The 25522-nt window shown below is 41.5% G+C and overlaps 1 protein-coding gene across 4 annotated transcripts in view; it reads left to right on the top strand.

The window, feature by feature from the left end:
- Positions 1-530: 530 nt before the first annotated feature.
- The window catches only part of gapvd1 (GTPase activating protein and VPS9 domains 1), a 28608-nt gene continuing 3616 nt past the window's right edge, over positions 531-25522 (top strand). The window contains exons 1-23 of one of the 4 annotated variants that reach the window (XM_025896976.1): positions 531-696; positions 6588-6806; positions 7129-7396; positions 7507-8079; positions 8173-8256; positions 8362-8496; positions 9699-9891; positions 10436-10516; positions 13499-13656; positions 13901-14027; positions 14308-14433; positions 14549-14722; positions 18632-18769; positions 20008-20142; positions 20769-20888; positions 21509-21586; positions 22356-22702; positions 22799-22886; positions 23679-23711; positions 24333-24401; positions 24501-24629; positions 24735-24861; positions 24958-25070. In XM_025896976.1, the coding sequence (XP_025752761.1) occupies positions 6622-6806; positions 7129-7396; positions 7507-8079; positions 8173-8256; positions 8362-8496; positions 9699-9891; positions 10436-10516; positions 13499-13656; positions 13901-14027; positions 14308-14433; positions 14549-14722; positions 18632-18769; positions 20008-20142; positions 20769-20888; positions 21509-21586; positions 22356-22702; positions 22799-22886; positions 23679-23711; positions 24333-24401; positions 24501-24629; positions 24735-24861; positions 24958-25070 (3481 nt within the window). In that variant the 5' untranslated portion in view covers positions 531-696; positions 6588-6621. The remainder of the gene's footprint in view (positions 697-6587; positions 6807-7128; positions 7397-7506; positions 8080-8172; positions 8257-8361; positions 8497-9698; positions 9892-10435; positions 10517-13498; positions 13657-13900; positions 14028-14307; positions 14434-14548; positions 14723-18631; positions 18770-20007; positions 20143-20768; positions 20889-21508; positions 21587-22355; positions 22703-22798; positions 22887-23678; positions 23712-24332; positions 24402-24500; positions 24630-24734; positions 24862-24957; positions 25071-25522) is intronic. The other 3 variants (XM_025896977.1, XM_013271604.3, XM_013271605.3) reach the window with 3 other exon arrangements.

Raw genomic sequence — 25522 nt, 5'->3', positions numbered from 1 at the left:
CTCCAGTTCTTCTGTCTCCTACTACCCGCACTGGGTCGTGATGTTGACCCACAACACTACAGACGTTATTATATTTTATAATACTGAAATAAAAAAGAAAATATATATATTTTAGAGATGTGTTCTAATACTTCTCAATGATAGTAAGGTAACATAAGACCCTTTTATAAAAAAAAAAGAATTCTCTTGAGTTTCAATTTATTTATAATGGAAACGAGATATGCTGTAAAAAGAAAGGACCTGGGAGGTACAAGAAAAATATTTTAAAAAGTCTTTTCATGGATAAGGAAGCCTAACAAGGTAACTGTAACAATCAAACTGCATGGTAAACCATTGTTTTGAGGGTATATTTTTTTTTAGGTTGATTTAAGACACGGGTCAAAACCGATCAGTTAACATAAAAGATAGTAACGGAAAGGTACCACAAGAGGAAGGTTTAAAACTCCTTATTTTCCACAAAACCTGATGTTTTCTATTTTAGCGTGAAATGTCCCTTTAACGACGCAAACGCTTCCTTTTGCGCATGCGTGTTGCGCAGGTCTCCTCGTGATGACAGTAAATGACAGCAGCGTTCGCTAATGAAGAAGGCAGTGTGAGACCGCTAACCGCCAACAAACACTTGACTGACTCGAGAAATCTTATGATCAGCTGTGTTTAGAGGAGGTGGGAACAATTAGTACGGACTAATTACGTTTGGTAAGTGACTGAATTCATGGTAACGCTTATTGTTGTTCACATTTGGTCCACTCAGGAGCTTGCAGCCTAAAGCTAAGCTAACGTAGCTATCGGGCTAGCTCATCATTAGCTTGACCTGCTCGCAAACGTTAGCCCAGTTTAACTTGGTTAACATTAGCAGGCTACTACAAAATTAGCCAGTTCATCAGGCTACTTTCTATCCGCGTCCCAAAAATCAGTGCATCCACAAGTTCTTCTTTACTGGAAGCAGTGTGACACCTGGGTGCCCCTTGCTCCACTTTCCTTCATAGCTTTTAGCTGGCAAATACCGGTCATATGGTTTAATTGATAGGATTCCCGTGTCGTCTTGTGGTGATCTACTACAAGTTAATGGAGCAGGCGTTTACGGGCATTAACATTACCCATCTCGATCTGCTGGCTGCTTGGTCAGATCTCAGGAGTCGACAACAGCATCAAATCAAGGACACTATAAACACACAAATGCACGGGACTTAGAAAATGTACATGTTTTATTCAGATTTTGTGTTAGATATGATTTCACCCACTCACTGAGAAAAGTGGGTGCGGTATCTAAAGTTGTAACGTAAAAACATAGGTTCAAACACGATATTTGTAACGTTAAGGCTTGTTAGGCCTTAAGATATCAGAAGCATGTTGTCATTGAACACGATTATTCAAATAAGCGGTACATGTTTCTGGCAATAAGTAATTACCGTTCGGTTTTGTCCGTTATTATTATAGTTATTACTGGTAGATTACAAAAAATTAAGCCGGTTAACTTAAATTTAAATTCAGCCTGTTCGTTGCCAGTTGCAACATGTGAAACTTTGCTCCTTGTCGTGTGTTGTGTCTTTAAAATAAACATTGTACCTTTTTTCTGTTTTTCCAAGGTTAAGCTTAATGACAAATACACCCCTCAAAAATCACAACACAAACATACACGTGTTTGTTGTAAAGTACAGTGCAGTAAAGTCTTAGCACCTGTACAATAACTAGAGTTACAGTTTACATGTTCTTAGTTATCTAAGCCCATAACTCCTATATTGCTCATCACGTCATGCTTTTTTGTTTATAGCCTCAGTAGTCACTTTCAGTTTAAGTCTTTGCTGAAAATTGAATGTGATTCAGATCTGACTGAGGCTCAGCAAACAGGACTTTATTCCTCTGTATTTGTGACTACAAAGTGCCTGACCAAGGTTCAAGTTTTTCACTCTGAAACCTCAGCTACAGTCCATTCAAATTTGTTGCTCAAAATGCTCAATAACTAAAGCAGGCAGGCAGCAGTGGGGAGTCATTGTTAGTTAATCCTTATTATTGTTATTATTATTATTATTGTTATCATTATTATATTATTATTATTTGTTGTAATATAATGATCTGTAGCCACCCCACAGGTGATGTTTACCGTTATTCTTGCTCTGTTTAATTTCGTGTTTCATCAGTTCTTGTCCTCATGCATTAATAAAGTGTGTGCTGGTTAAATTGGCTAAACCTGCAGCGAACGGTCAGCTTTTACTCCTTCAGAAAGGATTGAGGTTCAGGAAAAATGCTGAGAAAGGTCACCCATAAACCTCACATATTTGCTGTACACTATCTGCCTCTGAGCAGTGTAAGAAATTCTGAGAAAGGGAAGTGTGAAGAGGATGTTTGCTCGGGACCGCGGATACCTTTTGTGGAAAGTGAAATCCTTTAAATCTATAAATAAAAAAACACTCCGTTCTGTTGGTTTGTGTGTGTGCGCTAATGTAGTGGGTGGAGTGGGATGTGATCCAAACACCTTTACTCTGATGCTGAGATATTTACTAGAAGTAGGAAGCGCAGAATAAATCCCAGAACATTGTCCACGCTAACGGTGGTGTCTTGATAGAGCCCTTTTTAAGACAATGTAACAGAATGAGAAAAATAAACCTGGAGAAAAAAGCAAGAACAATGAGAGATTTATTTATTTATTGTATTGTGGTGTGGCATTGTATCATTATTGTTATCAAGATCGAGTTTTGCTAATGAGTCAGTTCAGTTAGCTCCTTGGTTTGCTTTCTGCTCCCTGTCTTCTATTTTCCCCTCTGAGTATCTTCTTCACCACAACCTACTTAACTTCTGCTCACATTATCCTCCTTCATTTAATAAGCACCATCACAAGGTTTTTTTTTTCACTAAACTTGCCCTGGCATTGATAATAAATTAAGGCGTTTAGAGATGTTATGAGTGAACACTCGGTCCTCCCGTGACTCATGTTAACAGAATTCAGTGGCTGTCCTGCCGCGACTTTTATTCTCACATACAGCTTACAGAGTTGAAGATGATGCCTTCCCTCAGTGTCTGTTGTTTGGTTTCTCTTCTGCTTTAGAGTTCCTCTGTGTTCTCCATGACTGACTCACCAGGTAGCTCTACTCTGTGGATTGTATTGACGCTCACATGCACATGAGGCTGTGGCAAATGGCAGTAAACCTCTCTGCTAGACTCTTAAAAGCCTAGTTGCTTTTTCACTTCTGTCCAAGTATGTGAGGAATGTGCTTATTCAAGAAGATGAGCGGCTCAGTGGAAGTGGGCCATAAGTGTGCTTGTAAGCCAATTACCTGTCAGTGATTTACATTCAGATGTGAAATTACTTTTGAACTGAGGGAAAATGACTTTTTTGTCTTTATTATTCTGATCTGTTAATTTACAAAGGTCCAAAATCTAGAGCAGTTTACAGTACAATAAAGACCTAACCAGGGATTTGGTGTTCCAACGTATTAGTATTGTCAGTAGTGGAAGGGGAAAATTCGACGTCCCTAAATGGATAAACCTTTCTGTAACCACTGGACTATGGTAAAGTTTGGAAATGATTGGCACCTCTTTTACTAATCATTGGTTAATCATTTTGGTCATTTCCAAAGCTTAACGGCTGACTGATGTGGGTTTTTCTGTTGTTGTTTTTTTGGCCTTTATGTTGATAATCACAACATCTGAAGCCTTGGTTCACACTGATCATTAATATTTGACATTTTATAAATAACACAATTTGTTAATTAATAGAGAAAATGGAGAGATGATTGAAAGTAGAGAGTGGTACTGATAGTGACTACTCCTTGGCCTTCTTCCTTCTGCTTAATGTACAGACTCAGACTGGCAGACTTGGGGTGAAACCCTCCATGCATTGTGAGGAGCTTCCTTGTGTTGATGTCAGTAGCTTCTATCTCCTCCTTTGGCCAGCTTATCATCACAGTGGGGTATCCGATCACAGGCGTTGCGTGTTCTTGTTCTTCACATTCAGCTGTCTCCTCAGGAATTGCCAAGCTAAGATCCTGTAGGACTTTTACATACAGACAGACAAACTGGTGATGGCTAACCAACAAGACATAGGAGTGGTGGACAAGCAGAGGAAAACAGCCCTAGTGATAGATGTAGCTATACCGAGTGATGGCGACATCAGGAGGAAGGAACAGAGGAGCTGGAGAAGTACCAAGGGCTGAGAGAAGAGAATGGGAAGCTGTGGAGGGAGAAGGCAACAGTAGTCGCTATGGTAATCGGAGCACTCAGGGCAGTGACCCCCACACTGGGGGAGTGGCATCAGCACATCACTGGAACAATATCTGAGATCTCTGTCCAAAGAGCACAGTCCTAGGCATCTGGTAGAGGGCCGGAGCTTGAAGGGATAGAGACCGCCTGCAGGGCGAGTGGGGAATTTATTTTATTTTATTTTTTTAAATGTGTAAAGCTGATCTCAAAACAAACAGCAACATCACATCTAGGTTATACAGACACACGCGTTGTTGACATTATGTCTACGTTACATGTATGTTGTTTGTAACTACATTATGCTAAACAATTTTTAGTACAGTGACACGCTGGGGTGACTGGAATTTAACAGCATGCATGTCTGTAAATCAGTGTTCATCAAGCAGTTATAATAATAGAGCCTATAATTGAATACTACTTCCTATACACACAATATGTTGCTTGCAAAGAATAATAATAATAAATGTCTTTATTCATTTCTTTGGTGTTTCTGATCAGCCATTTTTACCATTTGACTATATATAGTCACATAATGTTATAATGCTACTTTTAAAAATGTAAGCATAAAAATGATGAATAGTGAAATAAAAGAATCACTGTTTGTTCTTTGCCATGGGAATTCAATGTAAAGCCAATCATTATGTGTATAAGTCTGCATAACCAATTTGATTTGCCTGGTGTATCAGCTCTAACGTTGTGGTTGTCTGTTATCTTCCGAGCAGTGACGCTGCCCTACAGTCATTCTCGCTTTTAAGGCAGTTTTCTCCAGTAGTCTTATTCTTATTCTCCTCCCAGTGCCTGCACTCCTTATTTTAATCTGTTTTTTTAAATGTTTGCAACCAGACACAAAGAGGCTTTTGTGGATAGAATTAAGGAAGAAATCATTCAAATTTCATGCATTCTGCTTGGATTATGTGTTTTGGCTGTGTATGAGTGGCAAAGGAAGAATGATTTGCATTTTCTGCTCCATGGCGTCTCCCAGAGCTTGTGACAAAGCCTGCTTTAGCAGTTGTCACTGGGCCAGTCTACAAAACACACTGAATGCAAATGATCATTTTCCTTGTATGATGTAACCATCATGAACAATGTAGTATGTGGTGTGATCTTAATGTTCTGGGAATTTGCCCATGAGGGGGGGAAAAAAAACACAGATTTAAAATTTTCCCCTTCAAGGTCAACCCCTTGTGCATCTTTGGACCACTTTTAGGACTGTTGGGAGTTCTCTTAGGGCTACCTGTACTGTGTAGTCTGCAATTATTGAACTAAGGATCTCAAAAATACACAGGGGTCAAAGATAAACTTATTTCAAAATAACCCAAATTTGAGTGGAGGTTCGTCACTGGTGGTGTGAGCTGGGTCTCTGGCCATAGCCATTGTGTACTGGCACACCATGCATTGAAATTTGGACCTCAATACACTCTTTTTTTTTTTTTTTTTTTTTTTTTTTTTTTTTTTTTTCTTTTCTCATCACCTACCCTACAAGTCAGGTTTGGCTCTCGGTGACTTTGTCCAGTCGCATAAAATGAAAATCTAGCTGAAAGGTTGCCTTTTGCACAGTGGAAGGGATCCAGTGTGTATCATAGAGGTGCAAGCTCAAGAAGACAGAGCAACACTTCCAGGGAGCAATCTAGATAGCAATAGGACTGACTGCCACCTTGAGACACTCAAGAAGACGATCCTATAGTGGAGGTCAGCCAAATTTAAACCACATGTTTTTTCTTCTTCTCAGGGGCCGATTCCCAGAACTTTGTGATCATACCCCATATTAAGCCAATTCTTTAGCGAGAGAAAAATCTGCTGTAGAACAATTGCAAACCATTAGAATACTACTTTCTAGGGTTCATTCATTTCATTCATATACTTGACCCTCCAACAGCATGGTTGCCTGTGGTAGAACGTTACAATAACTGCCCAAAAAGTGACTAAGAGACAGTTTCTCCATTTTGTTTGTTTAAAAAAACAAAACGAACATAAAAAAGGAAAGGGTAAATCCTAAATCAGCGCTTTGTAGTTTTTCCAGGAATTTAATCCTTCACTTTCACAAAGTTGAGAGACTTACAGGAAACTGAATAAAATGTAACATGTGTGGCAAACAGTATTTAATAAAACCAATAGCATAATTTGATTGGACCCTGCCTGGTGAGCTTTCACTTCCTCCTACCTCTGTGCCCTTGTGACACAACTGTGACTGAAATATCAGAAACTTCTGTGTGTGAAATCATTGCAGTTCCCCTGATAGAAACTTTTCTCTTGTTAATGTCACGGTTGATAAAAGGTGTTTTTTTTTTTTTTTTTTTGTTTTTTTTCCTCAAATGTCTATTTAGTTTTAGTTCCCCATAATATACCAATTTACGTTGTTTCCATTCCATCTTGTCTCTTTCGTGCTCCAGTCATTTGCCTCTCTGCCTGAGTGAGCCGTTGAAGATGGTGAAGCCAGACATCCACACTCTGGCCCACCACCTGAAGCAGGAGCGGCTGTATGTGGCATCAGAGAAGCAGCTGATCCAGAGGCTCAACAGTGATGTGCTGAAGACGGCTGAGAGGCTGTACCGCGCTGCATGGATTGCAAAGCAGCAGCGCATCAACCTCGATCGTCTCATTCTCACTAGGTCAGATCTACTGTCACGATTCACTCTATTGTTGGAGAATAAGAGAAAGGTCCCTAATGTTTTGTATTTTTACCTATACACAGACAGCAATGTAAAAATTACTATTTATTTGGGGGAGAGTTAGGAAAGTTGGGCATTTCCAAGATTTGACTTGGATTGCAGAAAGACATTTTAGCCAGATTGGTAAGTAAAACAGAGCTAGATGCAAACATTTTATTGCAATTCTAAACTTTTAGTTGAGTTCAGTCTTTGGAAAGATTAAAACTGCTGTTGGTGGAAGGAATTTTATAAAATGTGGTAATGACACAGCTCTGTTCCACAGTGCGGAGGCCTCTCCGGCTGAATGCTGCCAACATGCCAAAATGTTGGAAGATACACAGTTTATTGATGGCTACAAGACTCTGGGCTTTCATGAAACAATCTATGGAGAGTTCTTGGCCAGGTTGAGGGAGAATCCCCGGCTGGTTGCATCCTGCTTGGTGGCAGGAGAGAGGCTGAACCAGGAGCACACTCAAGGCGCCATATATACAGTCTTCACCTCACTTTATGGCAACTGTATCATGCAGGAGGATGAGAGCTACCTACTACAGGTCAGTGATCCCTCCTGCTTCTGCTGTTACACATTAGTAACAGTTTCATAGGTTTTCAGTGAGATAAGAGGTTTTCATCTGGTTCATCCGTCTTTCTTTCCAACTACCAGGTGTTGCGGTACTTGATAGAGTTTGAGCTGAAGGAGAGTGACAACCCTCGTCGTTTACTCCGACGGGGAACCTGTGCCTTCAGCATACTGTTCAAGCTCTTCTCCGAGGGCCTTTATTCCGCCAAGCTCTTCCTCACTGCCACCCTACATGAACCTATTATGCAGCTTCTTGTTGAAGATGAGGACCACCTGGAAACGGACCCAGCCAAGGTGACGGAGCGCCTCACTCCGGCCCAGCAAGAGCGCTTCGGAGAGAAAGGCTCTGAGGGCTACAAGCAGAGGGTGCAGGCAGCTGTGGAGGCGAACGAAGCCAAGCTGGTCGCTCTGGTCACCAAGTTTATCGGTTACTTGAAGCAGAACACCTACTGCTTTCCCCACAGCCTGCGCTGGATCGTGTCCCAGATGTACAAGACTTTGTCATGCGTAGAGCGTCTTGAGGTGGGAGAGGTGCGCACCATGTGTACAGATCTGCTGCTGACCTGCTTCATTTGTCCAGCTATAGTTAACCCAGAGCAGTATGGCATTATCTCAGACGCACCGATCAATGAAGTGGCTCGCTTCAATTTAATGCAGGCAAGTGGCGCAGCGCGTTTTCTCTTTGTAATGTCATATACACTGCCATTCTGTTGTGGAATGTGATTACAATGTTTTTGTTTTGCCATACAGGTGGGGCAACTTTTGCAGCAGTTGGCAATGACCGACGATGATGCAGACCCAAGGCGGAAAAGCAGTTTGTCTAAGTTTGATAAGGTAGGCCTGTTTCTGTAAACAGAGTAATGTGTTTTTTGTTTGGGTTGGTTAAAAAATGAGGGGCCTCATGTACTAAGATGTGTTTTCTGGGTTTCTGTTTGGCAGAGTTGTGTTGCTGCTTTTCTGGACGTGGTGATTGGCGGAAGAGCAGTTGAAACTCCACCCATGTCCTCAATGAATCTTCTAGAAGGCCTCAGTAGGACTGCAGTCTATGTTACTCATAATCAGCTGCTTTCTCTGGTAGGCTGTTTTACAGTTACAGTATATGTCCCTGTTATGTGTTTTGACAAAAACAAAGTACTTGCAGGTTAATCGTTGGTATGATATCAAATTTTGAAAATTTAGCTACTCTTTTGAGCCACTCGAAGGTACTTTAAAGCCAATAGCAGGATGAGATGGCTCTAATTAATGTATTAGAGAAATTGTTCTAAGTAGCCTACAAGCTCTGTCTGACTTAATGGGATATGCATTAATACACAGATGTTTATTCAAGATCATAAAACAGATCAAATGCCTTTCAGTATGAAAGCTAGGTGCGGTCATTTGCTCCAATCACTGCAAAAATAACTATGTAGACGAACTGAAGCTGTGGGTAATTCCACACTGGGAACCAGTTTAGGTTTCCAAAGAACTTTGACAAATCCAAACTCGCCTTTGAGATCAATCGCATGATCTTGGAAAATGCTACATTCTACTTCCTGTGTACACTTAACAGAAAAAGTATATAAAACTATGAAATATGTGGAACTGTGAGGACTTTGTTTTTGATAGATATAATGTGCTCTGATCTTGATCGGAGGCACAATTATAAATAAATACATTCTGGCTAAACTATTAATACACAAACATTTGTTCGTTGAACAAAGCTGAGCAATCACTCAAAGCTGGAAACGGAGTAAGTTATATTAGTAACTTTTAAATTTTAAAGTAAATTTCCCTGCAGAAGTCTAAATCAAGCTTTAGTGGTATCAGGAATCTTAGTACCAGTTCTTAAGTTTCTCTGTTTATTAGATAATTTGTCTTTCTGTGAATTAGTGAAGCTCTTAACATGCTTTTGTAGGCTTTTCCAGCTTTGTGCGTCATTGCTTCCTCAAATAACTTGTGAAAAACCTTATCTGGAGAAGAACATTCTTAGTCCAAAATCAGATTTTATATGCCTGTACTTAAATATATACTGAGGGGCACCTCTCTGCACTTCTAATTTTGTCTGTTTAATTGGGACAGCTGGCTCAAAGTAGCTTCTGAAGAAGTCATTAGTGCAGAATTTAAGTAACTTATTCCAGTCTGCGCTTCCAGTTATTACTCAGTGCGTTCCACGAACACATGAAAACGGTGTAGTCATTTTCCATGGCCTGTAATTGTGGCTAAGGATCAAACCATGTCTTACATACTACCTATGAAGAAGTCCTGGTAACTCGAGACTCTTTTCCTTGCAACTCTAGGTGGAGTTTGTTCGAGGCTTGATGACAGGGGACCACCTTAGAGAGGAGGAGCACATGGCATTGGAAACCCTGCTGGCCAATGTGCCTCAGTCTCGAACTGTTAAGAGCAACAGCCTGGAGCTCACTCCATCCAACACCCCTCAGCTCTCTCCAGCTACCACTCCTGCCAACAAGAAGAACAGACTTCCTATAGGTAGCTTTCTCCACAGCACCTGTCCTTCTGTGACTGGTTATTAAGACTGTATGCACTGATGTACACGATCTTTAAAAATTTTGGCTTGGTAAAACATCGCAATTTGATACAAGGACTAGAAGATACAAGTCTAAAGTTTGTCTAATGAGGGGCAAAGTAAACAATTAGAGTTGAGCGGTGATAGCTAGTGAAAGCCTGTATTTTATGAGAAGCTAATGAGCTACTTCTTAGCTTGTTATAAAGATAATTAGTATGGCCTGGATTGAGGCTCTATTAGAGAAATGACAACCAATTAAATTACCAAATATAAATGAACTAATTTTAATTGGAATGGATGGAAAAGATGCATAGATTACCTTCATTACCATTTTCAAGACAAATGATTCTGTAGCAACTCGCCTTAATTAGAAATGAATCACTTGTGCATTTATTTACTCAATCTTGACTACTTGGACTACTTTGAATTCTCAGATACTCTGTATTCTGTCTCCAACTCCCTACCTTGTCCTTTTCCTTTCCTCCTGTGCTGCCAATGAATGACCAGGACAACACTTAGCTGCTATAACATCCTGGGACCCCACAACCACCACCCTGTCTGCACACATTCCATTAGTAACCCCTTTTGGTGGGTAGCCTGTCAGTTGTGTTAGTGGACGAGAACCTAACCCTCATATCTGTGGCTTCACTCAGCTTTGTGTTAGATGACACTCATAAGACATTGGTTCACGCTCCAAGCTGCACAGTAACCACGCTGCCGCACAACTTGTTACCTAGCACTGCTGTTGTCGTTGTGCTCTCAACATGCCTGCTTTGCCCTTCACAGTGCTTTGGCTGATTATTAGAGCTAAGATGTTATTCCGCTCATTTTGTTTTATACGTTTTTTTGTTTTTGTTTTCTTCCCCCTGTTTCTTTGCTTCCTCAATCAGCGGAATATGGCTATTCATTACAAGGTAGAGTGGGGAAAATCCATCTTTCACCTTTTCCCCTTCTGGTTTGTACCTCAGCTGGACTAGGCTAAAGAAGAAACTATTACAGTTAAGGATGTTCATGGTGACTAATTTCATAGTTGGCTAAATAACAAATAAAATTAGGCTAACCGACCAGTATAACTTAGAAACACTCAGATATCAAGTTAAATTTGAGGACTGTTTAATGGACAATGCCTAAAAGTGTCTAAGAAAGGCATTTGAGTTCATTAATCACATTCTTCAACAATGACTCAAGTGTGGTACCTCACATCATGTATTATGAACAGACAGACAACACAGAAGTCTGGAAACCCCCCCACAAACAATTAAAATGAACTGATGTTAAATATGACTTATAAACGCATCGCTACAAAAGATGTTGTATTAAAATAAGACAAATTAACATCTAAAAAAATAATAAATTGCGACTGAAAAGTGTGGTGCATTCTGCCGTGCCTTATAAACGTGCGTATTATTCTATAGTTTGTGACAACCATCTGAAAAAAGGGTAAAATCTAAAATATCAACAATAAATCATCCATCTATTTATTTTCTTCCTCTTATCTGGGTGGTGAGCACCTCTATGACGATGTCAGGACTGCAGCTCCCCCTGGTGGAAGATGGCTGCATAACATTTAGGGCACAACACTTTGCATTGAGCATCAGCTGAACTGTTAACGATTAAATGACTAGTATGTCTGGTACTGACTGATGATAATAGCAACGATTAGCCATCTAGTCGACTAGTCGCGCACATCCTTAATTAAAATGACTTCTTATAATCTCATACTGTGATGCCATCGTTGGTTTCTCACACAGGTGAAATTAATTGTATTAATTAGGGCTTAGCTTGATTATATTGGTTCCTCGAAACTTTTGCCACCATTCATTTCTCCTGTTTCAATTTAATCTTGCTTTTATGGGTGGATTATTGATAAAAACTCCAGGTTTGCAATCCAGGGTGAATGCCATATGGCCTAATAGCTTTCATTTGTGTGTAATGTTGTTTGGAAAATTCCATTGAGGTGGAATATCAGGTTTCAAGTGATACTGTAGAATCTTAAATCTATTTTAAGACCTGTGCTCGTTTCCAGTGCACGAACTAGAATATATGGATGACGTTATAGTTACTAAAAACTAAAAGGCAGGTAAAATATGTTAAACCCTTCGTTTTCTTTTTAAGTGTGTATGTCAAGTGCTACTCTGTGCTACAGTGCATTCGGCCTGCTATTTTTAAACAGTGAAAAGCAGGTAATTTGGTATTTGGATATACACAGTGCACTGTGTTTCAGCATTGGTAATTTTAAAATAAAACACTGCACTTGTTAGTTTTGGAGATTGTTGCATGTTAATAAGCTGATGGTTGGACGATTTTTCCAACTGGACAATATGAGTCTAACAACTTAGTGAGTGGATGTGTGTGAACAGAGTAGCTCTAATTGAATAAACGAAAAGGTGGGGGCGAACCTATTATACCAGCTTGTGAAGCGTGGCCTTTGGGGCAGGTTGTAGACTCTGCTGTACTTGTAGAGACCATAAAACACAGGTCCTCATGACTCTCAAAGTCATGCTGATGAGAATGAATGTCAGTATCTGCATAACCATCATGACTTCAACCATCAGTTTGCATAGACCTGTCTTGGAGGCTCAAGCTTTTTAAGACCAGGTGTCGTGAACGCTAACACCGATAGACACTGCATGCTTGTGTGATCTCGACTTGTCAGTTTCATGGCTTTCTTCATCCTTCTTACCAAAATTTTGAACTATAGTAAGACATAAAAATAGCCACAGAGTCTATGAACTAAAGTCATGGATCAACAACGGGACATGAACGATGCCACATTAATTACAAAATACTGCCGCCACTTTGTTATGAACCCGTGGCAGAATGAGAAATGATACAAATATAAAATAGCTGTCAACTCTAAAGTAATGTGAAACGGCAAATTATGGGCTCAAAGGTGCAATTCTTTAACTTGCACTATCAGCAGATACGACCTCCTTAATTTATTTACACCCTTGCACATAATCGGACACACTATTTATTAACATGTGAGCCATCAGCAAAAGATACACTTTCAGCAAGTTCTTGAAATGTTTTTCTTTGACATGGCTGAATAAGATTGTTGTGTAACAAGTTTGTGCCACACTCTCTAAGCAGTAGAACTGCCGACATAATTAAAAAGTACAGCAGTATTTTTTTTATTTTATTTTTTTTGAGTGGCATGATGAGCTAAGCCTTCATACAAAACTCACATCTGTCTGTATCTTAACATCTTAATCAGTAAACTGCTGAATACATTAAAATTTCTGATTTGTAAAGGATAACTTTATTCATAATCAGCACTAACCTTGTTTTTTTGTAGCAAATTACTGTCACACGTGAGATAAACTAATCCTATATGTTACACGAGTGTGCAGCTACCTACAGATGACTATGACGCTGAGCTCAGCTCACATAGAACTTGAATCTGAGTCTGTTTTCCAGCTCCTGCCTACTGCTGTTCATTTTCACACATGCTCTTTGGTTGATGTTGTTTTGGTTTAAAAACAGATTCCTTATTTGTGACTATAAAAGGGGAAAAAAAGGTAAAAATAACACAGTTCCCTTTTCTGTTTCCTTCAACCCACCAACCAGCATCTGCTCGAAGCCGGAGCCGTTCCAACATAGCCCAGGAGGGGGAGGCAGAGGCCAGCTCCCAAGAGTCCCTACAGGAGCTGGTACCAGAGGAGGTGCTGGTAATTTCATTGGGAACTGGTCCTCAGACTGTCCCTGGGATGATGTCAGAGAATGAGGTAATGTGACTTGATGCAATAAATTCAGTTTAAGATCTTTTTTTCCTGTCAGTAAAGGGAAGTATGGTTACCTAGAGAATGTTTCTTCCAGTGTTATGCAAGATACCATAGATCTCACAGAAAACAAACTCCCTTATCTAAATATGACCTTCTGCTTTTACTCAGTAAATGACTACCTCTAGGAAAAAAGAGCTGATGTTAAGTGATAGTTTTGCATATACTTTGTCTCACTACTACCCTCTAGGTTTTGAATCAGATGGCTGATGGGGCCCAGGTGGATGGCCATGCTGATGACACTAAGCTGCATGGAAAACCAGACAAAACGTTGCGCTTCTCTCTGTGCAGTGACAACTTGGAAGGAATCTCAGAGGGTCAGTGTGGAATGCCATGACATGACATATGTTTAGCTATGTTTTCCTTCTAAATTTTAGAATTTGAAGGATTTCTGAAAGAGATTTTAGAGTATCATGTTTGGATTTGGAGAAAAGCACCTTTTCCCAGGTTATAAAAATGTATACTGTAGCAAAACAACATAATTGGTCTGGGCTAAAATATGCTGTACTTTAGTTTACTGAACTGCTGACTGAGTAACCTGTTGACCTTGTGTGTGTGTTCACTTTTTAAAATGTATGTATTTATTTTTAATTTTAGGCCCTTCAAATCGTTCTAATTCTGTGTCATCTCTGGACCTGGAGGGAGAGTCTGTTTCTGAGCTGGGAGCTGGCCCATCAGGGAGCAACGGGGTAGAGGCTCTGCAGCTTTTGGAGCATGAACAGGGTATGCATGTGTGTTTCTGGATGCATAATTTAGTTGTAGAGGTTTAGAAGATTTTAGATACAGCAGTCATCTATAAACAGACAAAGAGTCTGACAGCACCTTATCTTGATTTCAGCCACGACACAGGACAACCTCGATGACAAACTACGCAAATTTGAAATCAGAGACATGATGGGTCTGACAGATGACCGGGACATCTCCGAGACGGTCAGTGAAACCTGGAGCACCGACGTGCTCGGCAGTGACTTTGACCCCAATATGGACGAAGATCGGCTACAGGAAATAGCAGGTGGGTTGTCGTTTTGGTCACGTACAGGGAGTGCAGAATTATTAGGCAAATGAGTATTTTGTCCACATCATCCTCTTCATGCATGTTGTCTTACTCCAAGCTGTATAGGCTCGAAAGCCTACTACCAATTAAGCATATTAGGTGATGTGCATCTCTGTTATGAGAAGGGGTGTGGTCTAATGACATCAACACCCTATATCAGGTGTGCATAATTATTAGGCAACTTCCTTTCCTTTGGCAAAATGGGTCAAAAGAAGGACTTGACAGGCTCAGAAAAGTCAAAAATAGTGAGATATCTTGCAGAGGGATGCAGCAGTCTTAAAATTGCAAAGCTTCTGAAGCGTGATCATCGAACAATCAAGCGTTTCATTCAAAATAATCAACAGGGTCGCAAGAAGCGTGTGGAAAAACCAAGGCGCAAAATAACTGCCCATGAACTGAGAAAAGTCAAGCGTGCAGCTGCCAAGATGCCACTTGCCACCAGTTTGGCCATATTTCAGAGCTGCAACATCACTGGAGTGCCCAAAAGCACAAGGTGTGCAATACTCAGAGACATGGCCAAGGTAAGAAAGGCTGAAAGACGACCATCACTGAACAAGACACACAAGCTGAAACGTCAAGACTGGGCCAAGAAATATCTCAAGACTGATTTTTCTAAGGTTTTATGGACTGATGAAATGAGAGTGAGTCTTGATGGGCCAGATGGATGGGCCCGTGGCTGGATTGGTAAAGGGCAGAGAGCTCCAGTCCGACTCAGACGCCAGCAAGGTGGAGGTGGAGTACTGGTTTGGGCTGGTATCATCAAAGATGAGCTTGTGGGGCCTTTTCGGGTTGAGGATGGAGTCAAGCTCAACTCCCAGTCCTACTGCCAGTTTCTGGAAGACACCTTCTTCAAGCAGTGGTACAGGAAGAAGTCTGCATCCTTCAAGAAAAACATGATTTTCATGCAGGCCAATGCTCCATCACACGCGTCCAAGTACTCCACAGCGTGGCTGGCAAGAAAGGGTATAAAAGAAGAAAAACTAATGACATGGCCTCCTTGTTCACCTGATCTGAACCCCATTGAGAACCTGTGGTCCATCATCAAATGTGAGATTTACAAGGAGGGAAAACAGTACACCTCTCTGAACAGTGTCTGGGAGGCTGTGGTTGCTGCTGCACGCAATGTTGATGGTGAACAGATCAAAACACTGACAGAATCCATGGATGGCAGGCTTTTGAGTGTCCTTGCAAAGAAAGGTGGCTATATTGGTCGCTGATTTGTTTTTGTTTTGTTTTTGAATGTCAGAAATGTATATTTGTGAATGTGGAGATGTTATATTGGTTTCACTGGTAAAAATAAATAATTGAAATGGGTATATATTTGTTTTTTGTTAAGTTGCCTAATAATTATGCACAGTAATAGTCACCTGCACACACAGATATCCCCCTAAAATAGCTAAAACTAAAAACAAACTAAAAACTACTTCCAAAAACATTCAGCTTTGATATTAATGAGTTTTTTGGGTTCATTGAGAACATAGTTGTTGTTCAATAATAAAATTATTCCTCAAAAATACAACTTGCCTAATAATTCTGCACTCCCTGTATTTGTAGACATTCATTGATCAGTAGGCAAATGAACGGGCGTACAGATCCCATGCGATCACTGCACATTTTATCAGAACCAGTTATGAATTGCTTACCACAGAGACTTTGTTTATGAAGTTGATTCAGGGAAATGCCATCACCTTGTGGTTTTGGGTGAAATAACATCAAATAGAAAAAATCTTTTAGTCAGTTCAGTTTCTGCGAAGATATTTCTCATTTTATTTATTTATTTATTTATTTTGTTAGTCAAATATACTGAAGGGTGGAAATTTAGGTCCCCAGTGAGAATTGTTTTTAAACTAAAGGAAAGGAATTTGATCTTTTTGTATTTCAGATATACGAAAACAGCTAAATAATAGTTGGTGTTGATAATCTATATTAAAATGTAGGATATTGATATAGAGCCTGATATTCTTTCACTGTACTGCAATCGACTCTTTACCTGGCAGGCAGAAGGAAGTAAAAAAATAAATGAATTATGAAGATAATACAAAAACAGTGGTTGTACATGTACATGTGTTATTTTGGTATGCTAATTTGTAGAATGATTCAGTTTCTGCACTTTGTTGAGCCAAGTGTGACAGAGAAAGACGGGTTGGGAAAAAAAAAACAGGTTAATGTAATTTTAAACCAGCTGTAGAGATAATATTTGAGTCTTCTTCCTATTCAGCCCCTCATCTTCCTGTCTTCTTTCTCTCGGCCTTTTTTGTTCACATCCTTCCCCTGCCCATTTCTCTCGCTCTCTTTCTCTCTGTCTCTGACATTCACTCAGTCCCTGCAGTCTTATTGACCTTGGTTCCTTCTCATTTGCATCCACCATTTTTCATTCTTCGGAATATGGCGTTGGGGGACTTTTCCATCATTAAGTGAATTTACAGCGATTTCCTTATGTGTTTTCTCCAAGGGATTGGGTTATGAGATGCACATTAAATATCCATTAATACCTCATTATCCCACTGATAAGATTACCATGATAATGAGGCAGAAATTCTAATTGTTTCACTTCTTGTTGTGCCACTCATTTAATCATCCACCTGAAAGACAAGTACTCTGCGCCCCTACCTTGAAGACTGTAAACACGGACAGCGGGGTAGAGCTCTCCCACTGCCAATGAGAGCCCTGCCCCCGCCAACAGCAGCACACACTGTTGCCTGGGTGCTGGCACGCATGTAAGCTCATGCCACGCGTGTGCCACGAAGTGGAAGCATTTCGTACCAGGGGCACAGCTACCACAGGTTGACTTTCTGGTCATGAGCCTTGGACGCCCACTCCCACTCACACCTGCTAGCTCTTTTCCCTCGCCTCTGCATTCTTCCGCCTTGTTAAGCCACGGCTTCTCAAGCGGAGATGGAGGGGGACGCTGTGCCGAGGACTTTGCGGGAGTGTAGACAAAGCAGTAATTTGGTTGTGAATAATGCTAGGCTTAATCAACTGCTCAAAGTCATGGCCCCAGAGGCCAGGGCAGGGTGAGATATTACTATTAACCCCTGACCTTTGGCACAGTGGTGCAGGTGCCTGTGGGTCCCAGCATGGAATGCATGTGACCTCTCTGTGTGCAAAGCTCACTGCTTCTGAACCCCCTTCTGCGAATGAGTGGTTTATGTAGTATTTTTGCTTATCTCTGGCCTTTTGCTGTGTTGTTTGAAAGTCAGACCTGAAGATTTATTTATTTTTTTATTGAATGTTTACACATCAAATCAGTACATTAACGATGGAGAGAAATTTGCCTCAAAAGCGTTGCAGATGCATACGATATGATCCACAAGGATAAAGCCATCTGAATACATACTGATCATTTCCACACAATTTATTAAGTTCCGCTCACGAATCTGATAATTTTACCTTTATAAACCTTTCTGTGCATACAAATGTCTAAAACTACACACAACTTCTCTCTCACTCGCTCACATAACCTTTAATACGTGTAGACGAATTGCCTCATACGCACAGATCACGTCACGTCGCATGCCGATGTGGGGTTTTGAGACAAATTTAACGCGACCACTTTTGCACAAATCCACAAATGTAAGCTGCGTTCAGTCCCAGTGTAAAACTGGGACATCTGGGCTTTAAGTTACACACAAATCACTGCACACATTTGCAAATCTCAGGATATGCTTATGGATCATATCGTATGCATCTGCAACCCTTTTGAGGCAAGTTTCTCTCCATAACGAACTGTCATGGAGTGAATATAGATACAATTATTTCATGAACTGATCGACTTAATAGCACTGACAAGTCATTCATCATGCCAAATACACTTTCCCACTCCTGAAGGGGTTAACTCTTTGTCTTTTTCTCTTTCTCTGTTCTCAGGGGCAGCTGCGGAAAATATGCTCGGCAGCCTGCTGTGTCTTCCTGGCACGGGTTCAGTTCTGCTGGACCCCTATGGTTCCACCATCTCAGAGACCACAAGCGAGGCCTGGAGTGTAGAGGTCCTGCCTAGTGACTCAGGTGGGGGGAAACCAGGGTTTATTCTGCCGTTCCAGTGTCCTTTTGTTTTCACACTCGTCCTCAATGGGTATTGTCTTATAGGTCTCAAGTGTGCGTTTGCATTCATATGTGTGCTTATTTATGCATGCAGTATATTTATGGTTCTTCCATATAGTAAGGAAGGGTGGGGGGAAGGGACACCAGGTGTGGTTGCGCTGCATTCATACCAAAAATGTGCATGTGCATCTGTCATCATATTTGTATGCACTTGCTTGTCTTTCAGGGCAGATCTGCCAGTGCCAGTAAAAGGCAGCTTAGGGTTTCCTTAGAGGGACCACCAGGTGTGTTTGCACCTGTGGTTGAGCAGTGGGGAGGGAAGCGCAAGGACAGCAGCTGTCCTCAGTCAGCTTACATGGTGTCAGTTCTTTATCTGGCTCCGACTTGCACGATACTGCTCTGAAACTGGTTTGTGCATTTTTGTTGTGTGTTTGTGTCACTAATCAGTCAAAGCATCAATTAACATTGTTACGGTGTCTTTGCAAGGCAAATGCATTATTACGAGTTACAGATTATATTTAGTCCGTTCTTGCAAATTGAACATTTAGACCAAACCTTTTGTTAATGGGAGATTACGTGCTTGAGTCCCTCTATTGAAAACCAGCGTTTTGTGAAAATCAGTCAAGAGCTTTATTAACAGTGTTTCTTCAAAAAGCTTGGGCCTTATGTTAATTGAAGTAGTACACCATTTCAATATGTGCTGTGCAGAAATGACATGCATGAGTGCCTTGATTGCTTTTTTTTTGTTGTTGTTGTTGTTTTTTTGGGGTTTTTTTGTTACGTTTGCTGCCCCTGTTGTTCTCTGTAATGGCGTGATCGGAGGCGTGCTTCAAGTGGAGCGCTTGTTTCATGGCTAGGCAGCAGAAAACTACACTCCGAAGAGCACTTCAACAACACATTATTACTAACGAGCATGCAAATGAGTACCGCTAGTAGTGTGGAGCCTCAGGGTTCGACCCAACTGCTCCGTTGGGTAGCCACAGAATTGGCTATACTAGCTTTATTGTTTGGATTGGCAGTTATAAGACATGATCATGTATGCTTTATTTGTTTTTTGTTTTTTTGTTTTCTTTTTCTTTTTCCATGTGTACAAACGAAGGTAGTGCAAATTACTATCAGCACAGCAATCTGCCTTGAGTAAGTGCAGATTCTTGTGGGGATTTTCATAAAGAGAGATTTTTTCCCTGTTTTTTCGTGTGCAGAAGCCGCAGACCTGAAGCAGGAGGAGCGTCTGCAGGAGCTGGAGAGCTGCTCTGGGGTCGGCAGCACCTCAGATGACACCGAGGTCAGAGAAGTGAGCTCGAGACCCAGCACACCGGGCCTCAGCGTCGTCTCGGGTATAAACACCTTGTCTTAAAGCTAGTTTATGGGCTTCTGTTTACTATGAAAGGTCTGTTTCTGTTTTTGACTCATTTAGTTATGTTTCTCTACTGGAATGTCGTTGCTAAATTCGGGTTCGATAAAACCATTCACACTCTCCTTGCTGGTGTGGAAAGAGCGGTCATGTTGTTAGGAGCGTCGTTACCAGCATAGTGGGGTCCATGTGAATTTTTCTGTATGACACAGAGGTTAATGTTCGTTGCCTTGTCCATGGGCTCAGGTGCACGTGTTATGTTGACGTGCATGAAGTAGTATCCTAGATTAAGAAGCCAGCGGTGACGTTCCTGGTTCAGCTCACAGGAAAACGTCCCGCGGGATCCAGCCGATGGATAGTATGCGTCTGATGATCACTCTTATCTGTGTCTTTCCCTTAACCCACGGGGAGCTTACGCTACCAATTTAGAGGTCCCAGTGGGTTCCCAGCTGAGAGAGACCATATAGCATAGTCTAAAGAGAAAAATATCCTCTTTTGTTTTAGAACCATTGCACTTGCAGTTTTGCCAAAAACCTTGTTTCATAGGTGATATTGAGTTGTTTTTGTCCTGAATGTCAAAACACCTGTTTTGTGTGGGGGGTGCCACAGGTATCAGTGCAACGTCAGAAGATATCCCCAACAAGATTGAGGATCTGAGGTCAGAGTGCAGCTCGGACTTCGGAGGGAAGGACTCTGTGACCAGTCCAGATGGGGAGGAGTCAGGCCACGGTAGGAGTGTGTCACATCCCCACTAGGATGGCCAAACCATCAGTCTAGTGTCTGTCTGGTCACCATCTATCCCTGTCACTTTTACAGCTGTCACCAAAGTAAATCACAGTTTTGCTCCCTAAAACTGTAAATATGACTTGAGGTTATATTGAAGGGTTGCATGCTCTTTGCTGGGGACCATGGTACAGCATAAACCAGGACTTCATAATATACTGGCCCAACCAATCCAGCCAGCTCAGTGGCTTTGCAACATGTGAAAGTGCAGAGAAGAGGGCCCTAATATTTTCACTTTATCACATCAGGAACATTTTTTTGCAGGTCGTTTAAGATATTTTGAGTGAAGATAAAACTAACAATTCCATCCGAGCCAGAGGCTGGGTCACGGCCTGTAGCCTGCCATACCACACTCAAGTAAGATGGCAGTAGACCGATGACATATTGCTCCAATTTCACTTAATTTTGTGAAATATGGAGGCATTGGATGTACTGGTCTGGCCCACTTGAGATTAAATTGGCTTTTATGTGGCCTATTTAAAAAATGAATATTGGTGTGCATTGTAATTTCAGCGGCTCTGTAATGAATGATCTTCTATATCTTTGGGGGTTTTTTTTCTTTTCAGGAGCACACCATCTGACATCTCCACCTTCACAGGCCGATTCCTTGCTGGCCATGTTTGATCCCCTCTCCACCGCCGAAGGTAATTTGCACTCCCAGAATGCTCTACAGCCATTGAGAGCTAAAAATGAGTATCATTAAATCCCTGCCATAATGTCATGGAATCGCAGAACAGCTTGAGCTGTGCAAAATTTACTCCAACCCCCAATTACTGGACATATTACTGTAAGTGCAAGTGAAATATCTCTTCATTGGCATCATTTAGAATCTCAAATTATTCTCAGCAGTCTTTGTTCTGGCTTCTGTGCATTTTGTTTGTAGTGCAGGTGGAAATGTTTGAGAGAAGAATGGTAGTGGGTGGGTGTGTGTGTGTGTGTCTGTGGCAAGGTGAAGGGATGACAGGTTGAGAGACCTCACCCCAGGCTCTTTGGCACTGTCCCCTTGTCCCACTGTGCTCATGGCACGAGGCTGCCATTGGAAGCTTTTCAGGAGAGCGTCTACCCTTGGAACAGGTGGCCTACACCTAGGGCTCATCTCCCACCTACATCTCTCTTTAGCAGTCCCCCCACATTTTTGTTTCTCCTGAATGTTATGTTTAGGGACTGCTCTTTAGAAACAGGTGAGCTTTTATGGTACAGAGCAGCAATTTTTCCCCTCATAAATTGACTTGAGTTTTATTAGTATATTTAGGGCTATAAATAAAGATCCACAAATGCACTCGGAGGGAAAGAAATGAGTGCAGTAAGCTGTTAAGTGGGTAACTTAAAGCTCAAAGAAAATATAATCAAAACTAGGGCTTCTTGAATATTTTCTCAGTGCTTTTTTTTTTCTCCCTTGCCTTATTACCTCAGGCTCCTCCACGGGAACAATAGTGAGGCCAAAAGTGCACTATGCCAGGCCCCCTCACCCCCCTCCCGATCCTCCCATCCCTGAAGCCAGTGCCCTGGGGCAGGAGACTCGCCACTCTCTTTTCACGCCCCACTGCTTGGCCCAGTCTGAGCTGGAACACACCAAGCAGCGCCACTCGTTCCCTGACAGGCTGGTCCGCAGCCGCAGCTCTGACATCGTGTGCCCAGGTCGCCGGCCCACGAGTGACCCCGGCCTTAACCGGCGGGTAGCAGTCGAAGAGCGCGACCCCGCCGGGGCCTTCGCCTTAGGTCCATCCTCATCTCCCAGCAAGGACTCCCTGAAAGGAGAGGTAACGAGCTGTTGTGTAGTTGGGCTGCTTTCATAGTCGGCTTTCAATAAACCACCTGCTAATGTTTGATTATAATGTGCTAATTTACATTTAAAGGTTGAGGATAGAAAAGACAGTGACGATGAGAAGTCTGATCGCAACAGGCCGTGGTGGAAGAAACGTTTTGTGCCAGCCATTCCCAAAGGTAAGGAAACAGGTTACTTGGAAGTCTTTCCCTGTGCCGAGAAATGAACTTATGTTCATTTAAAAATCAATTTGATTGTACTGTGCCTTTTATATGTTTTGTGGTTGAGGGGAAAAAACCCCCCAAAAAACATTCTCTTAATCACAACTGACAGGAAATATCACACTTTAAAGAGCAGAGCAAAAAGCAATTTATAAAGTGAGAAAGAGACTGATGATCCATGTTGTCCACTCCATTGCTGATGTTCCAGTTGGAAAATGATGTTTCTTGTTGTTTGAAGTTGCTCTAGAGACGTGTCCAGTCCTTTTTCTCTCAGGTCTCACTAGCTGCAGATTTATATAGACTTTTCAAAGCTAATCAGTCATCAGAGGAGCTTTAGCTGTGTAGATTGTATGGCTGTAGCCCTCCCAGCAGTGCTGTCAGCCAGCAGCTAATGGTCATTAGATAGACCTCTCTGTCATCAGCACTGATAGATGACACATCTCTTGTTGGAGTTCTACTCAACAACCATCTCTCATACATCTGTCTGGGAAATAATGAGCTGTGCCTTCACGGAATGAGTGCTTATTACTCTTTGAGATAATGATACTTCTTAAGTAAACATTGGCTTGATATTCATAAAATGCAGGACTGAAAAAGTCGAGGGCTTTGACGTCTAAACCGCCACCTTTCCTGCCAAACCTCTGTAAACGCCATTGTGTTTGTCCTGCTGCTCTGCACGGTGATTCAGTCGTCCCGCAGAGCAGCAGCCTGTGCTTGAAAGGCCAACCCTGTCTGTTGTGTTCCTCACAGTGCTGTATTGGACGGCTGAGAGTGAAGTCCCAGGTAATGCTCCCATGCTGTCATCATCGAGCTAGCTTTACTGCTGGAGCCAGCGGCTGCGTGCCTTGCTGCTTTGTGCTGCTTTAGAACTGTAGAGCTGTGATGTGACACGGTGTAGCCTGAGTTCCCACAGTCACGTTTCTCATCGACACCCCCTTTTTCTGTGTTTCGCTACGTTTTTTATTCATTCATTCACTCATGTTTTACTCCCTGGCGAAAACAGAATATGAATGTAGATATTTCACTCAACGTCTCCTGTGTGTGTCATCAGATTTTAGCATCTGTAACTCTGCTCTGTTGGTGCCTTTATGTCAATAGAATAAGCATCAGTAGGGTTATGCACATCCATATACACTACCTGTTTTATAATTAGTTACAGTATGTCTTTGGGATATTCTGCTTTAGCCAAAGGTTGAATTACCATCAAAATCTTTGCTTTTTTCTTTTTAAAAGCATTCACTGGTCTAATACTTTGTAGAGGCCATGCATTATACACTAAGATTTTTCATCTCCCATACAAAAACACCAACGACTTAACAAAAGTGGCTGTCAACAGGTGACTTGTGACCAGGTGAATGGATTGCCACTCTGTTTTAGTTAATCACACATGTTTCTGCCCCACAGCTCCAATTGCAGCATTTAGGAAAAGGGACAAACAAGAGAAAGATGAAGTTGTCCACAATATCCCGCAAGGTCAGTCATGGTTTGTTTTCAGTCTTGATTGCTAGGCAGAGATCCTCCACGGTGAGTTTAATTTGAATCCAATTCTTTTTTCCTCTTTCCCCCTCACAGATGACCCGTTGCTCAGAACGAGCACTCAAGCCCAGGCAGCTGAGGACATCCTGGACAAATACAGGAACATTAAAAGGATCAGCCCGAGTGATGGAGCCACAGCCGGAGCCTCCTATGATGGTGCAGGAGGTCGGAGCAGAGGAAAAAAAATCAAAACACCATCCATTCACAAGAGGTACACCTGCAGGAGACATAATAAATTAATATATATTTATGCTTTCTTTATTTTAACAGATCTTTGTGTTGAGGACAATGTGCATGACGCTCAGAGAGAAGACACTTTGCAGAACATTTCTGCAGATGATCTCCCAGACTCAGCCAGCCAGACGGCACAACAGCACGAAACAAAGTTCTCTTTCAGGTCATAATGCAGCACATAGCCAAGCTCTTTTTACACTGACACTTTTAAATTTTCTTGATGCATGTGATTCATAGATATGGCTTTTTTCCCCCACAGTGATGCAAAGAAGAAGTTGAGGTTGGCTTTGTGTTCTGCAGACTCAGTGGCTCTGCCTATCATGGCTCCTGCAACCACTCGGAATGGGCTTCCTGATCACATGGATCCTGAAGGTAAAGATGCTTGAACATCCAATAGTTAATATATCTGGTTTCATTTCATTTGCTTTTTATTTTACTAAACTGAACATGCTGCCATGCTGGATCTGTGTGAATATTTCCACTGAGTACTTAAAAAACAACAACAAATGGATTATGATGTGGAATTCATTTAAAACTTGTTTAATAAGAAATTAGAGTGTACTAATTTAGAGCAGCACCAAAAGTTTCTACAGTGTAGGTATCTTTGTCACATACCTCCATTGGGAGCGAGGCACATGCCCTTAATGTTGGCAACCATCCATCCTGCTCAGATTGTCCTTAAGCAAGACACCAAATCTGTGCCAACTTCACCTTCTGAAGGTTTGGGGCAAGGTTGAAATATGGGGGATGTTGAAAAGTTCAGTGAAATATGGTCATACACGTGTGGCCATGTAAAATAATCTCAGTTTAATCGGAAATACAAA

The sequence above is a fragment of the Oreochromis niloticus genome, linkage group LG12, assembly GCF_001858045.2.
Source record: "Oreochromis niloticus isolate F11D_XX linkage group LG12, O_niloticus_UMD_NMBU, whole genome shotgun sequence".
NCBI classification, from domain to species: domain Eukaryota; kingdom Metazoa; phylum Chordata; class Actinopteri; order Cichliformes; family Cichlidae; genus Oreochromis; species Oreochromis niloticus.
This window is presented reverse-complemented; position numbering and strand designations above follow the sequence as displayed.